Genomic DNA, 13229 nt, shown 5'->3' on the forward strand with positions numbered 1-13229 from the left:
AAGTCGGACGCTTAACCGACTGCGCCACCCAGGCACCCCGCAAAGATATTTTCTGTTAAGATAGAAAAGTTTTAGGGGTGCCTGGGTGGCTCAGTTGGTTGAGTGTCCAACACTTGGTTTCAGCTCTGGTCATGATCTCACAGTTTTGTGAGTTTGAGGCCCCCGTTGGGCTTTGTGCTGACAGTGTAGAGCCTGCTTGGGATTCTCTCTGCCCCTTCCCCCACTCACATTGTCTCTTACTCAAAAATAAATAAATAAACTTAAAAAAAAGAAAAGTTTTAGACAATTACTGCTCTACTCCAGCCAGATAGCATAGAACAAAGTGCAGCCCCACTCTTGCCCACACCAGTAAAGACCCAGTGGGAGTCTAGACTGCCACCCTCACTGGGTTGTAATGAGCCCTCCCCCTGGCCCCCAACTGGGATGTTGTCAGAGAAGGCCAGGCAGGCAGCTGGAACTTTTATCCCTGCCAGCTTATACAAAGGGTCCTTGCAACCCCCAAGGTATTATTGGAGGCCATCTGGGAACTGGACTTTACCCCAACTCAGCAGTATTGAGGCGCCCCTCCCCTCCCTACTGGGTTGTGTCAGAGTAAGTTCAATAGAGAGTTGGGACTTCCACTGTTGCCCAGTGGTAATGAGGCCGCCTTCATGCAAGGTCCCTGGGAACTGTGGAGTCCTGAAATTCCCATCTCCATGGAGCCATAACAACAAGTGCTAGCTACCCTGGACTTCTACCTGCAATGGCAGTTGTGAGGCTATACCCTCCCTTTTCCCTGCCAATGTAGCATCACAAAAAGTCAGTCAAAAACAGAAGATTTGCATATGATTCATAGTTTCATAACACAACATGAAAGTGTCCCCATTGCAACAAAAAAAATCATTTGTCATCCTAAGAACCAGAAATATTTCAAACTAAATGGGAAAAGACAATCAGTAGATGTCACCACTGAGATGAGAAATTGGACTTTATCAAAATTAAACAGGAAAACCCTGTTTAGTGGATGAAGAGACAAATGACAGGAAATTTTGCAAAACATGTATCTGACAAAGGACTAGTACTCAGAATATATAAAGAACTCCCCACACTCAACATCTAAAACAATACACTTAGAAAATAGACAAAAGACACAAAGAGACATTTTTCCCTGAAGAGAGAGGATGTACAGGTTGCAAAGAAGCACACAAAGAGATGTTCCACATCTTTTTGTAAGGGAAATGCAAATTAAAGCCACAATGAGAGATTTCACACCTATCAAAATAGCTAATTAAAATAAATGTAGTGACAACACCGAATGCTGGTGAAGATACAGAGACATCGGATCATTCACACATAGCCAGTAGGAGTGCAAAGTGGTACAGCCATTCTGGAAAACAATTTGGCAGTTTCTTAAAAAACTAAACCTGCAAGTACCATCTGATCCAGTCATTTTACTCCGGGTGTTTATCCCAGAGAAAGGAAAACTTATGTTCACACAAAAACCTGTATTCAAATGTTTATAGCAGCTTTATTCATAATAGCCCCAAACTGGAAACCACCCAGATGTCCTTCAACAGGTAAACAGTTAAAACAAGCTGTGGCACTCAGCAGTAAAAAGGAATCCGCTACTGACACATGCAGCAACCTGGGTGAATCTCCCAGGAATTATGCCGAGTGAAAAAAGCCAATCCTCCAAAGTTACATGTTCTATGATTCCATGTATATAACATTCTTGAAATGACACGATGATAGAAATGGGGAACAGGTTAGCAGTTACAGGGAGTAGAGAAGGGAGGGGCAGGAGAAAATGGGTGTGGTGCAGAAGGGCAGCAGGTGGGAACCTTGTGCTGATGGAAATGTTCTGCATCTTGACCATATCAATGTCGATATCCTGGTCTTAATATTGAACTATACTTTTTAAAAATTTTTTTAATGTTTTTATTTATCTTTGAGACAGAGAGAGACAGAGCATGAGCAGGGGAGGGGCAGAGATAGAGGGAGACACAGAATCCGAAGCAGGCTCCAGGCTCCGAGCTGTCAGCATAGAGCCTGACGCGGGGCTTGAATTCATGGAGTGTGAGATCATGACCCGAGCTGAAGTTGGACGCTCAACCGACTGAGCCACCCAGGCGCCAATATTGAACTATACTTTTACAAGTTTCCACATGGGGGAAACAGAGTAAAGGGTGCAGGGCATCTCTGTGTTATTTCTTACAGCTATATGTGAATCTACAATTATCTAAAATAAAAGTTAATTTTTTTAAAGAACAGAACCTTTTGTCTTATCCGAAGCTTTCAGGGAAATCCCGTATGGAAAACAAAAGGGGCAAAACTGCTTGGGGAGGCAAGGGAAGGAGGAACCCACTCCTTCCCTTGCTGTCTCCTACTCCATCTGCCTCAATGCTCTGGGAGCATCTCTGCAGAACCCCCCGGTCACCCCTGGACCTGATGATCTCTCAGTTCCTTTCTTCTCTGGACTTCTGTGGGTCTGAGTCTGAGCCTGGCAGGAAGGGAGAATCTCTGGGGACTGGGGAGCTTCAAGAGGCCTCCTAGTGAGGAGTCTTGGAGGATGGGATCCTTTCTCTGCATAAGGACATGCAGGGTGGACGACTGGGGACGCTTAAATGGGCCTGCATTATTTCAGCAGATGCCGAATAGGAAGGCAGCCAGAAGTAGCCTGTGGTGTTGACCAGTCCAGGTTCAAATAACATGGCCATTTAAATCTGCAAGCACAAACTTAGCCAAGAGAGTTTGCAGAAAGGGTAAGATTAGGAGAAGTATACTTGGTCATAGGCTTCAGTCGTTATTTCCTACCTCTCCCTTTGGTTCTTAATTCAAAGACAGTCAGGGTACAGAGTGCCTGGGAGACTCAGTTGGTTAAGTGTCCGACTTCAGCTCACGTCATGACCTCACAGTTTGTGGGTTCAAGCCCCGAGTTGGGCACTGTGCTGACAGCTCAGAGCCTAGAGCCTGCTTCAGATTCTTGTCTCCCTCTCTCTCTCTCTCTCTCTGCCCCTCCCCTGCTCACGCTCTGTCTCTGTCTCTCTCAAAAATAAATAAACATTAAAAAATTAAAAACAAAAACAGTTGAGGTTAGAGAGGGAAGGGATAGAATGGGCAGACAGGAAAGTTTCATAATGAAAGGAATGCCTTTTCTGGCTCCTGAACTCTGCTCTGGTGATACCCAGGAAGCCCTCTCTTCTGGCTTCTGCTCTGCCTTTCTCCTGCCTCAAAGACCCTTCTGTTGTAAGGGCATTAAAATATTGGGGGGGGGGTCCATCATGGTCTTTCCCACCAGCATGTCAGGTGCTGTCCTTGGTGCTGAACGCACATGCACACACACTCACACACATGCACAGTTACTAGGACAGGACTGTATCTCAAATTTTGGTTTAATTTGAGCCTAAGAGGAGTTTCAGACCCAACCTGTTGGAAGCCCCTGTTTGGGCCCAGGAGATACTTTTGGGGCCTTTGGTCTCAGTGTCTCATTTGTTCTGCCTGCTCTCCCTACCCCGACTGGGGAATCACTGGTCCAGTCCAAATGCTTATGGGACAGAGAAAGCAGCATCGGTGCAAGATGCTGAGTGACTCTCCTGAGCCCTCCAGTAAGCAGCTTGCAGGCCTGGAGTCCTGTTTTACCCACTCTTAGTCCAAACCATGTTGGTACTCTCAGGAAGTTTTCCCGGAGTCTCAGAGCCCCTCTGCTGTCTGGTCCAAAGCCAGCAACAGGGGTGGCATACATCTTGTCACATGGTGCTTGACTACGTGCCATCTTCCAGTGTTCTTTTTGTTTCTGTGACTCTTGGTTGAATGGTAAGACCTGTGAGGGCAGGGATGATCACCTCAGGACTAGTCCACTTCTGTGGGTGATAGATCAGGGTGAGGCAGGGGAGTTGCGGTGGGGTCCTTGGAGAGGAAGGAGAGAAATTTATGCCACGTCTAAAGGGATGGCCCTCCCCATCAGCTATGCCAGGAACTTGTGTCCATGAAGTGAGACAATCCATGTTAGGGTCAGCCTTGCTCTTGGCCCTCATGATGGACAGAATCTGTGGAAGAACATTCTGCACCAGGAAGGGAGATGTCCTGGGACCGTGAGCCCTCTGGGGAACAGGGGCTATACTGCCCTTTTCTGCCTGGTGTCCAGCACTAGGCCCTGTGCAGCTGCTCCCATACTGGGCTTTCAGGTGTGGGAAGCCAGGACCAAAGGCTGGCCACCCCTGCCTCCGTGTCCCCTGGCACAGCTGACTAACAGCAGACAAGCTGGGGGAAGTCCAGACTGACGTGCCCCAGCTTCCTCTAGATGGAACTTCACCTGTGACCCTCCCGATAATGGAAGCGGTCCTCCTCCTGTGCGCTCTCCTAGACAGTCAAGTTCCGCTTAGTTTCTAAACCCTTGTAGCCTGGAGTTGTCGACACATACCTACCCACACACAGGCATGTAAATCACTCCACAGTTGTGTACTAGTAAAGAGAACCCAGCAGCACAGAGGAGGGTTTATTTTCTCACTGCTCCTGACTTAGCATGTTTCTCTACTGTACAGTGATCCACTCCTACCTTGTTTCATTCACTCAGGTCCAGAGCCCCCCCCCACCCCGCTTCTTTATACATTCCATCTCCCACCCCCAGACTCCCTCTTACCTTCACTGCAGGCGATTTGCTCCCTCCACCAGCACTGTCTTCCCAAACGTAGGCAGAGGTGGACTCAGAGAACCCAAATGTCTGGATGGGATGGATACCTGACTGCATTATAGCAGTCTGCATTGAGGCCACAGTTTATCTGAATAATGTCACCACGCGGTGCAACAGGTAAGAACATCAACTCTGGGCCACACTGTTGTATACATTCCCATCCTGGGCACAACCTCTCTGGACACAGGCAAGTTCTCCGAACCTCCGTTTTCTCATCAGTGAAGTGGGGCTTCCTAGGGTTCTGACCAAAGTGAAGTGCTCAGAGGGTGCCCACCATTCAGTGAGTGCTACGTCAGCGAAAGTTGGCTGTTGTCGTTGCCGGAGTCCGGACTCCCCTGAGCTGGGGGTAGCTGTGCACCGGCCAGGCTCTCAGGCGGCTCCAGTCTCCCCGCCCGTAGGCGGGCTGTTTCCATTTCTTCTTCCACATGGTTTAAAGCGCTCATTATCCCTTTGTGATCTGTTCTGAGAACAGCACGGTTCACACTGGCATGAGGCCCCCTAATTGCCAGGAAAAGGGCCTGTTGTGAAGGATTCGGCAGCGTTTAAGTGCTAAAAACGATCCACTGAAAAGGGTGGTTGCTTCTGATTAGGCTTCTCAGAACCTTGGCCTTGCAGCAACCTGGGGGGCAGGGCCCGGGTGACCTCAGGGCTGGGGAGGGGAGGGGGCTCAGAGAAGAGCTCTAGACACAGGAATTGCACAGCAGAGGATGCTCTTGAAGAAGCCAGTGCAGTTCTGTGGTGGGCGCTCAGTGCCTAGATACCTGAATCCTTGCTGAAAAATATTTAATGAAAGATGCTGGGTCCCAGGGCTACGGTGAGAAGTGAGTGAGTAGAGGGATACAACAAAAAGTGAAGCCAGGGTTCCTCATTGAGGGGATGCAGCATAATTGAGGAAGAGTGTTAGAAGATCATTTCCCAAAGTAGGTTCTGTGGAACCCTAGTCCTCTGTGGAATAAAGAGGAAGGATGGGGTGGCTTTCTGGCCAAAGGAGTTTGGGAAATACTTGAAGAGTCAACACCCATCTAAGACCAATAAAGGCACCAAGAAGTTTGGCAGTAAAGTAATTCATTTCACAGTCTTTTGGAGCACCTGGGTGGCTCAGTCCGTTAAGCATCCCACTCTTGATTTCGGCTCAGGTCATGATCTCACGGTTGTGGGCTTGAACCCCATGTCGGGCTCTGCGCTGACAGCACGGAGCCTGCTTGGGATTCTCTCTCTCCCTCTCTCTCTGCCCCTCTCCCTCTCTCTCTCTCTCTCTCTCAAAATAAGTAAACATTAAAAACAACAACAACAGCAATCTTTTAACTCAATGCATCCCAAACATTTGACAAGGGAGCCTTTTTGAACTTTTCTTCCCCACAAAACCCTTTGAACATCCAGTTTCTAGAAGTGTGTTCCATGGACCACCCCAGCTGCACTAAATTTAACCTGGCAATGCTCCTCTCCCCGCGTGATTCTGATGCACATTGACATTTAAGAGCCAGTGGATTAGTGTTTCTAGAACACCACTGGGAAGCGCAGCAGTCGAAGAGTCGGGAAGCGCTGGACGTGCTGTGGGTTCCTGGGGCACTAGTGTCAGCCGAGGAAATGCTCGGCCGCGGAGAGGAGGGGTCTTGAGCTGGAGCCTATCAGAAACAAAGACTGGGGTTGGGGAGGACATTTGTTTTCTGTTGGTCTAGGAAGGGTACAGTGGTCCAAAGAGGAATATAAGCCCCTCTCTTGGGTAGCTTGGCGTGACCTCAGGGCCCTTCACACTAACACTGTGCGTTACTAGTGTGCCAGGGAAGCCAAGGTCCCTGCAGTAGTTGGCTGCAGCCTGGGGCTTGGGAGAGCAGGGAGTACCTGGGGACAAGCCAAGCGCTGGTCACCCTCTGCTCTGTCCTCTGCTTGTCCTTGCCTCTCATGCAGCTCAGTGTGAGTAAGGGGTGGGGGTGGTTTGGACGGTGGGGTGGGTCTGGCTCCAGGTGGGAGGTTCCAGAAGTCAGACTGCAGTCTGCCTGTCTGTGGGTCTGTCTGTCTGCAAACCCCTGCCCCTCTGTGACTTCTCTGTAATAATAGGAGGGTTTGTGGAACAGGTGGCCTGTACGCACACACATGTGCTGGGAGTTGCAAGGTTTGAGGGCTGGTGCCCAGAACTCAAGAAACGGGAATATCCAGACACCCTAAAGGCTTTGGCAGGATCTGAAGCCCCGTGGCAAGGTGACCTCATGGTCAGCTTGAAGGCTGCCAGCCCAGGGCTGGGGCGCAGGGGACGGGAGCATGAAGCTCTTGGTTCCTGGTGGTCCAGCTTTGCCGTTGCCTTCAGCTGACCCCTCCGGGCACTGCCTGGGCCACCACCTCGGCATTGACAGGGAAGCAAAGGAAGCCTCAGCAGGCGGGGTCTTCCCTCTGTGGGCCAAGATTTGATGGAGATTGATTTTGCCTCCAACTGCCAGGCAATTTCCCCAGCCCCTGTTGAGAAACGGTTGCATGCCGTGATTATATGCCCGTCACATTCTGTTGCAACGAGCTCTGAGGAAACATCCAGAGTCGTGTAATACGCCACAGCTACTGTGTCACATAGATCGGAGATAAGTAGGTCGTCCCCTGTGACCGAGACTCTCATTGTGAACTTCTCCAGACTTGCCCTCTCACCTGTTCATGGGGTTACCTTCCTGTTCTGATTCAGCACAGACAGGCATCTTGGCCTGGGCTCCCCCAGCTCAGCGGCCCCAGGGTGGGGGCGGGGGTCTTCAACCTTGCCCGGTGCCCTCACCTTCTCCAGGGCTGCTGAATTGGAAGCCAGCCAGACACCAGGAGTTGGGATTGGGAGGGTGATGAGGCAACTCGGGGAGGGAGGGAGGGGTGGTCCTGGAACATTAGGGGTCACCTGATTTGAGGACTGTAAATCACGCCATATTTGATTAGTGATGTCTGCCACTGGAGGGAGAGGGCATGGTGGCAGCGACCGTCCGTGCCTTGCTGGTCAGAAGGAACCAATCTTGTCACTCTCTGAGCGCTCTTTATTTAAATACAAAGAATCTCAAGCCCAGACTTCACTGAGGTCACAAATGGCAAGAGGAAGATAGTGAAAGTTGATTGAAGCAAAAGTCAGTCCCGTAGACGTTTCTTAGGCACTGGGCGAAGAGCCCTGGGGGACCCAGAGAGGTGGCTATCCCTGATCTAGTGCGGGAGAAAGGTCACTATACGCAGATGGAACGAGAGCTGCCTCACTCCACCTGCATGGATGGTTAGTTTAGGGCAGAGCAAGGTCACTGCAGTTTGGGCGGTCACGTGAGCCTCCCAGGTGGTCACGTGAGCAGGAGAGGAGCAAGATGGGGTTGATAGGTCACTGTCAATAATGAAAGGGATTGTGGGAATGCAGGACTGGACAGGTGTGGGTAGGAAGCACCGAGGTGCACAGAGCCACCGTGTGGCACCATATGGAGAGGTTACGTATGGCCCGGTTGACTCACAAGAGAGGATTGTGGGGCCTCTCAGGGCATGGTGGGAGCAGAAAGTTTTGTCACTTAGAACCTGGGGCTTCTGGCTGGTGGTGCCACAGGCAGGGCCAGTCCTCCTTTTATTGATGAGGTCTGAGGTCATGCATCCTCCCGTGTGTCCCCTCAGCCCCCCCATTTACTGCTCTCTCTTTTCCCCACACCCCCTCTTTGTCTCCTGCCTGGTGTCTATGAAGGTCCAAGCGCTTGGACCCCTCCGCTTGGGTGCTCCTTGCCTTCAGATTGATTAAAAGCTGGAATGTACCCGCAAACTGCTCTCTCCCTGGAAACTAGGTTGGTTTCCACGTAAGAGGCTGGTGAGTCAGGCATGCTGAGTACGATGCAGGCAGGGAGGAGAGCGTGCTTACCAACTCTGACCAACTGGAAGACGAGGAAAATCAAAGACAAAACCAAACCCCGAAATCACGGGGCTTCTTTGTCAAGGTGCTGGTGTCTCTGCTGGGAGAGGCAGAGGTGGAGTCATTGAGCCTGGTTCGGGTTCCTTTCTAGTCCACTGGGGCTTTGTCCAGCAGCCTCTGGGGTGATGTCGGCTATGGTCTGCAGGGGAATCGCCACCAGGGAGGATAGAAGATGGGACTTTTCACGGGCTGGCTCCTGGGGATGTGGATGCTGGGAGGTCAGAGACTGGCCTGAGCCAGCATGGGCTGCTCTGTTTGCAGGATGCAGGAGATCCTACGCCCTCGGGTGGTTAGTGTGGCTGTGAGGACGTGAGAAGGTCCTGGGGTTGGTGCGGGGGGCATCTGCTGACTGCAGGAGGAAGGGACATGACTGACCACCCTCACAAAGGGAGTTTTTAGAGGGATGGATGGTCGATCGCCATATTATTTTGCGAGGGCTGCTTGATTCCACACTTCTGACCCCCAAACTGGCTCAACCTAGTGAAAGGTATTATCAGTCCTATAGTGCTGGAGTCCAGAAGTCTGAAATGAGGGTGTGGGGAGAGCCATGATCTCTGTGAAGTCACCAAGGAAGGATCTGTTCCAGGCCTGTCTCCCAGCCCGCAGTGGTTCCCTGGCTTGTGGCAGCGTGACTCCAATTTTCCATGGCATCCTCCCACTGTGCATGTCTGTCTCTGTGTCTAAATCTCCTCTTTTTATAATGGGACCAGTCATATTGGATGAGGGCCCACCCATATGACCTCATCTTAACTAACTCCATCGGCAACCACCCTATTCCCAAATAAAGTCACATTCTGAGGTACTGGGCATTAGGACTTCAACATGCGAATTGGAGTTGGGGGGGGCCACAATTCAACCCCAACAAGCACCGAGGAGCACTTGTGGGGCCCCTAGTAGGCCCTGGCCAGGATTGTGTGGGTGATCCTAGACACTCTCTGGGCTGCTGTGCCCCCTGTGCAAAGCCAGAGGCCCTGAAGTTCCCCCATAACACCCTGTTGGGTCCTGCCTTTCCCTCATGCTGTCCCCTTTGCCAGAATGACCCCTTCTCTGCTTTGCTTGCCTCACTTCCATGAGTCCTTGCATCCCCTGCTCAGGAGGAGTCACCAGCAAGGTTGCCTGTGCTCTGGTCCCGTTATGGCTCCTTGAATCAATGCACATATCGCACTGTCTTGTAATTATTTATTACATGTGCGTCATTGCACAACTACCCCTCTTTGCAGGCAGGGCCTGTGACTCCTCCACTTCTGTGTCTTCAGTGTCTGCCTAGGCCTAGGCCCATGGAAAGGTCTCAAATGAAGATCATCCAGTGTAGGATCTAGTGGACCTGAGAAGTGGTAGGTCTGGGGACAGATCAGTCCTAAAACCAAAGACTGGGGATACTATCAGGAATCTAACCAGGAGGTCCTAACACACATGGACAAAAAGTATACATATTACGTGCATACAGTTCAGTGGGTTTTCACAAGCTGAACACACAAGCACCCAGATCAAGAAACAGAACATTACCAGCACCCCCCGCCCAGGACCCTCCTGGGACCCCCCCCCCTTCCTGAATTCTGTCTCCACAGATTAGTTCGTTGGCCTGTTGTTGAACTTTATATCAGTTGAATCATGGAGTTGGTACTTTTTTTGTATCTGGGTTCTTTTATTCTTCTTTACCTTTTGGGGGCTTATTCATGCTGTTGTAGGTTTTAATTTGTTTATTCTCCCTGCCGTGCGATATTCCAGTATGTGACTATGCCATAATTTGCATGTCTAGTCAACTGCTGGGAAGCATTGAGGTGGCTTCCAGTTGGATCTATTGTGAGTAGTGCTGCTCTGTACTTCTGTGTGCTTCGTACTGTTGGTGAACGTCTGTGCACGTGTTGGTTGTGTTTATACCTGTGAGTGATGTCCTGGGTCATAAGGCATGCCCATGCCCAGTGGTCCTGGAGGTGAAAGTCTTGATTTTAAAGACTGTGATGATGAAAGCAGACTAGGGGTAACGAGGGATGGAGGGCATTAGGAGTAAGGCAAGTTGTCAGAGAACTTGGGGAGATTGTCAGCCAAGGGGCAGAGAAGCCAAACGATAGAAACTGGGTGAAATAAAGTACTTTCTGTATATCTATGGGATGGATCGTGTAGGGGGCATTGGAGGACAAAGACTGGAACGGGGTTTAGAGAATTTAGAGAATTTAGAGAATTAGAGAGTTAGAGAATTGAATCACTGGTATAGCCTTGGTCAGTGGGGGCTTCTCGGGGCCGCCTGATTTCGAGAAGTGGGGCTTAACTCCAGAGGAAGTCAGCCTTCCAACACGGACCTGCCAGTGTGTCTGGCTTTCCAGAGCTTCTGCCAGGGAAGAAGCCACTGCCATCCAGCTGGCAGTGGGCTGGGGAGCCATGGGCTGGGGACAGCAGAAACCCAGGCTATTTCTGTACCTGATAGTATAGCTCTATGTCTGACATATGCAACGGTGAGGGCCTGTACCTGGGTGGGGGGCAGGGGGGCAGTGGTCCTCGTGACTTACTGGGTGCACTGGCCAGGATGCTCACTCCAGTGGCGCTCTCCAGCCTACAAGCTGCCCGGAATGACCAACCGAGGGAAGAGAAGGAAGGCCTCTGCAGCCTTCTCTGGGATTAGGACTTTGGCCACGTGTTCTCAGTGTCCTGACCAAGCAAACAATGTCCCTTTTTTCATCCTGTCTCTTCCAGAATGGCAGCAAAGACAACTCTCTGGACATGCTGGGCACGGATATCTGGGCTGCCAACACCTTTGATTCCTTCAGGTAAGCCTTTCTTCCTCTTGTCTGTGGCATATGCCTCTGGCTGGGACCCCAGGTGCTTGTCCTTATAGAAGAAGCCCCATGAGGTCTTTGGAAGTTGAGTAAATGTTGAATGTTCTTTAATCAAGAAGTGGAGAGAAACAAAGAGGGGGTGAGGTAGCAAGGATGAGGCAGCTGAGGAAGGAGGTCAGAGAGAGAGAGAAAGAGATCAAAGGAACAAAAATGAGAGGAGACCATCCAAGAGGAGGAAGAGGAGGCAGAGAGAGGGTTGAGGGGAAAGAGAAGACAGACACTTAGTCTAACCACAGGGGAGAGGGAGAGAAGGCAAAGGGATGGACTGACTAGTGGTTGGAAGAGCAAAGGAGAATGGCATATGGTGAACACCAGGCCACCCATGTGAGAGCCGGGGACAGATGGCTGTGGCTGCAGATACTTCCCCTCACCTGAGGTCGTAGGGTTTGGGGGCCGGGGGGTGGCTGCAGAGAGGTCTGGAGGAAGGAAAGGTGGTCAGTAGCTCAGATTCTAGAAGGTTCCTGAAGGGCCAGGTCGGAAGAACAGGTATTGGCCAGGGTTCCTCAGTATGAGGAGATGGTGCCCCTGAAAGGTTTGCTAATGGGTGCCTACCATATGTTCACTCCCCTGGGGAGTGACGGCTTGGGGCTCTGGATGGGCAGTGGCCCTTTAGCTCCCCTCCTCCGCTGGCCTTGGAGCTGGCCAACACTGGGCGTGCTCCAGGCACATCCGTGGCTCAGGCTCAGGCTTTCCCAGAATGGAAGCACCTTTGTCTCCTGGGCCTGGGACTTTGTGGGGCTCAACCTCCCACCCACTGACTTGCCTTATGTACCTCAGAGCTGCCTTGCCACCATTTTGAGCTGCCATCGTGACAGATGTTTGGCCTCCTTTGTTTCCAGCCTTCCGGAAGGAAGCTCTGAAGTGTTTTAGGGGGGCCTCCGTAGAGCAGGCATCAGACTGACATGCATTGCCGTACAGCAGGGTTGAGGAAAGGGGAGCCTCCCGCCCCACTATCTGAACACAGAGCTGACACCGCCAGCTCCATTCTGAGGGAGGGGTCTCTGTCGACCCTGCCCTCGGCTGGTGGGTGTCCTCCCCAGCCTGCCCACCTCTTTGTGAAGACGCTCCCTGCCAGGCTTGTGCCCAGCTGTCTGGTGCCATGGGTAACTGGGCTGGTCTCCCCCTTGCCTCTCATTTCTCACCTTTTCTCGCCCTCTAGTGGTGCCACCTGGGACCTGCAGCCCGAAAAGCTGGACTTCACGCAGTTCCACCGGAAGCTGAGACACACGCCCAAGCCCACCCTGCCACACATCGACCGGGAAGGGTAAGGGGTGACCAGGGGCTTTTATACAGGGGTGGGTAGGGTTACAGCTGTCCCGGGGCAGAGAGGGGCCCTTCCCTGGGCGGGCAGGCATCTCTGCTGCACTGGGAACACACAGGTGGCTGGTGTCCGGAGAGGCTCTCCACCCACAAGTTCCCAGGGGACGTTGGTGCTGCTGGTCCAGGGGCCCCACTTTGAGAACCCCTGGTGTAGTGTTTGATTTTATACCGGGTTGTCTCATCTTCTCAAGTTTATTTTGGAGCGAGAGCGCGTACACATGTGAGTTCGAGCAGGGCAGGGGCTGAGAGAGAGGAAGAGAGAGAATCCCGCAGGCTCCGTGCTGTGGAGCCCAGCACGGGCGGGGCTCGGTGTCACAAACCACAAGACCCTGACCTGAGCCAAAACCAAGAGCCGGATGCTCAACCCACTGAACCAACCAGGCGCCCCCCACATTAACCATTTTAAAGTGTTCAATTGCGTGTCATTTCATATTTTCGTAATAGTGTGTAACTATCCCCTCTACGTAGTTCCAAAACATTTTCAACCAGCCCAGAATAAAATCGATGT

At 51.5% G+C, this 13229-nt stretch overlaps 1 protein-coding gene across 18 annotated transcripts in view; it reads left to right on the plus strand.

The window, feature by feature from the left end:
* The window catches only part of CTIF (cap binding complex dependent translation initiation factor), a 297589-nt gene that overhangs the window by 101138 nt on the left and 183222 nt on the right, over window positions 1-13229 (plus strand). For all 18 annotated transcript variants that reach the window (XM_045457976.1, XM_045457969.1, XM_045457984.1 and 15 more), the window contains 2 exons: window positions 11259-11332; window positions 12561-12665. In XM_045457976.1, the coding sequence (XP_045313932.1) occupies window positions 11259-11332; window positions 12561-12665 (179 nt within the window). The remainder of the gene's footprint in view (window positions 1-11258; window positions 11333-12560; window positions 12666-13229) is intronic.

This window comes from Leopardus geoffroyi, chromosome D3 (genome assembly GCF_018350155.1).
Source record: "Leopardus geoffroyi isolate Oge1 chromosome D3, O.geoffroyi_Oge1_pat1.0, whole genome shotgun sequence".
Taxonomy (NCBI): domain Eukaryota; kingdom Metazoa; phylum Chordata; class Mammalia; order Carnivora; family Felidae; genus Leopardus; species Leopardus geoffroyi.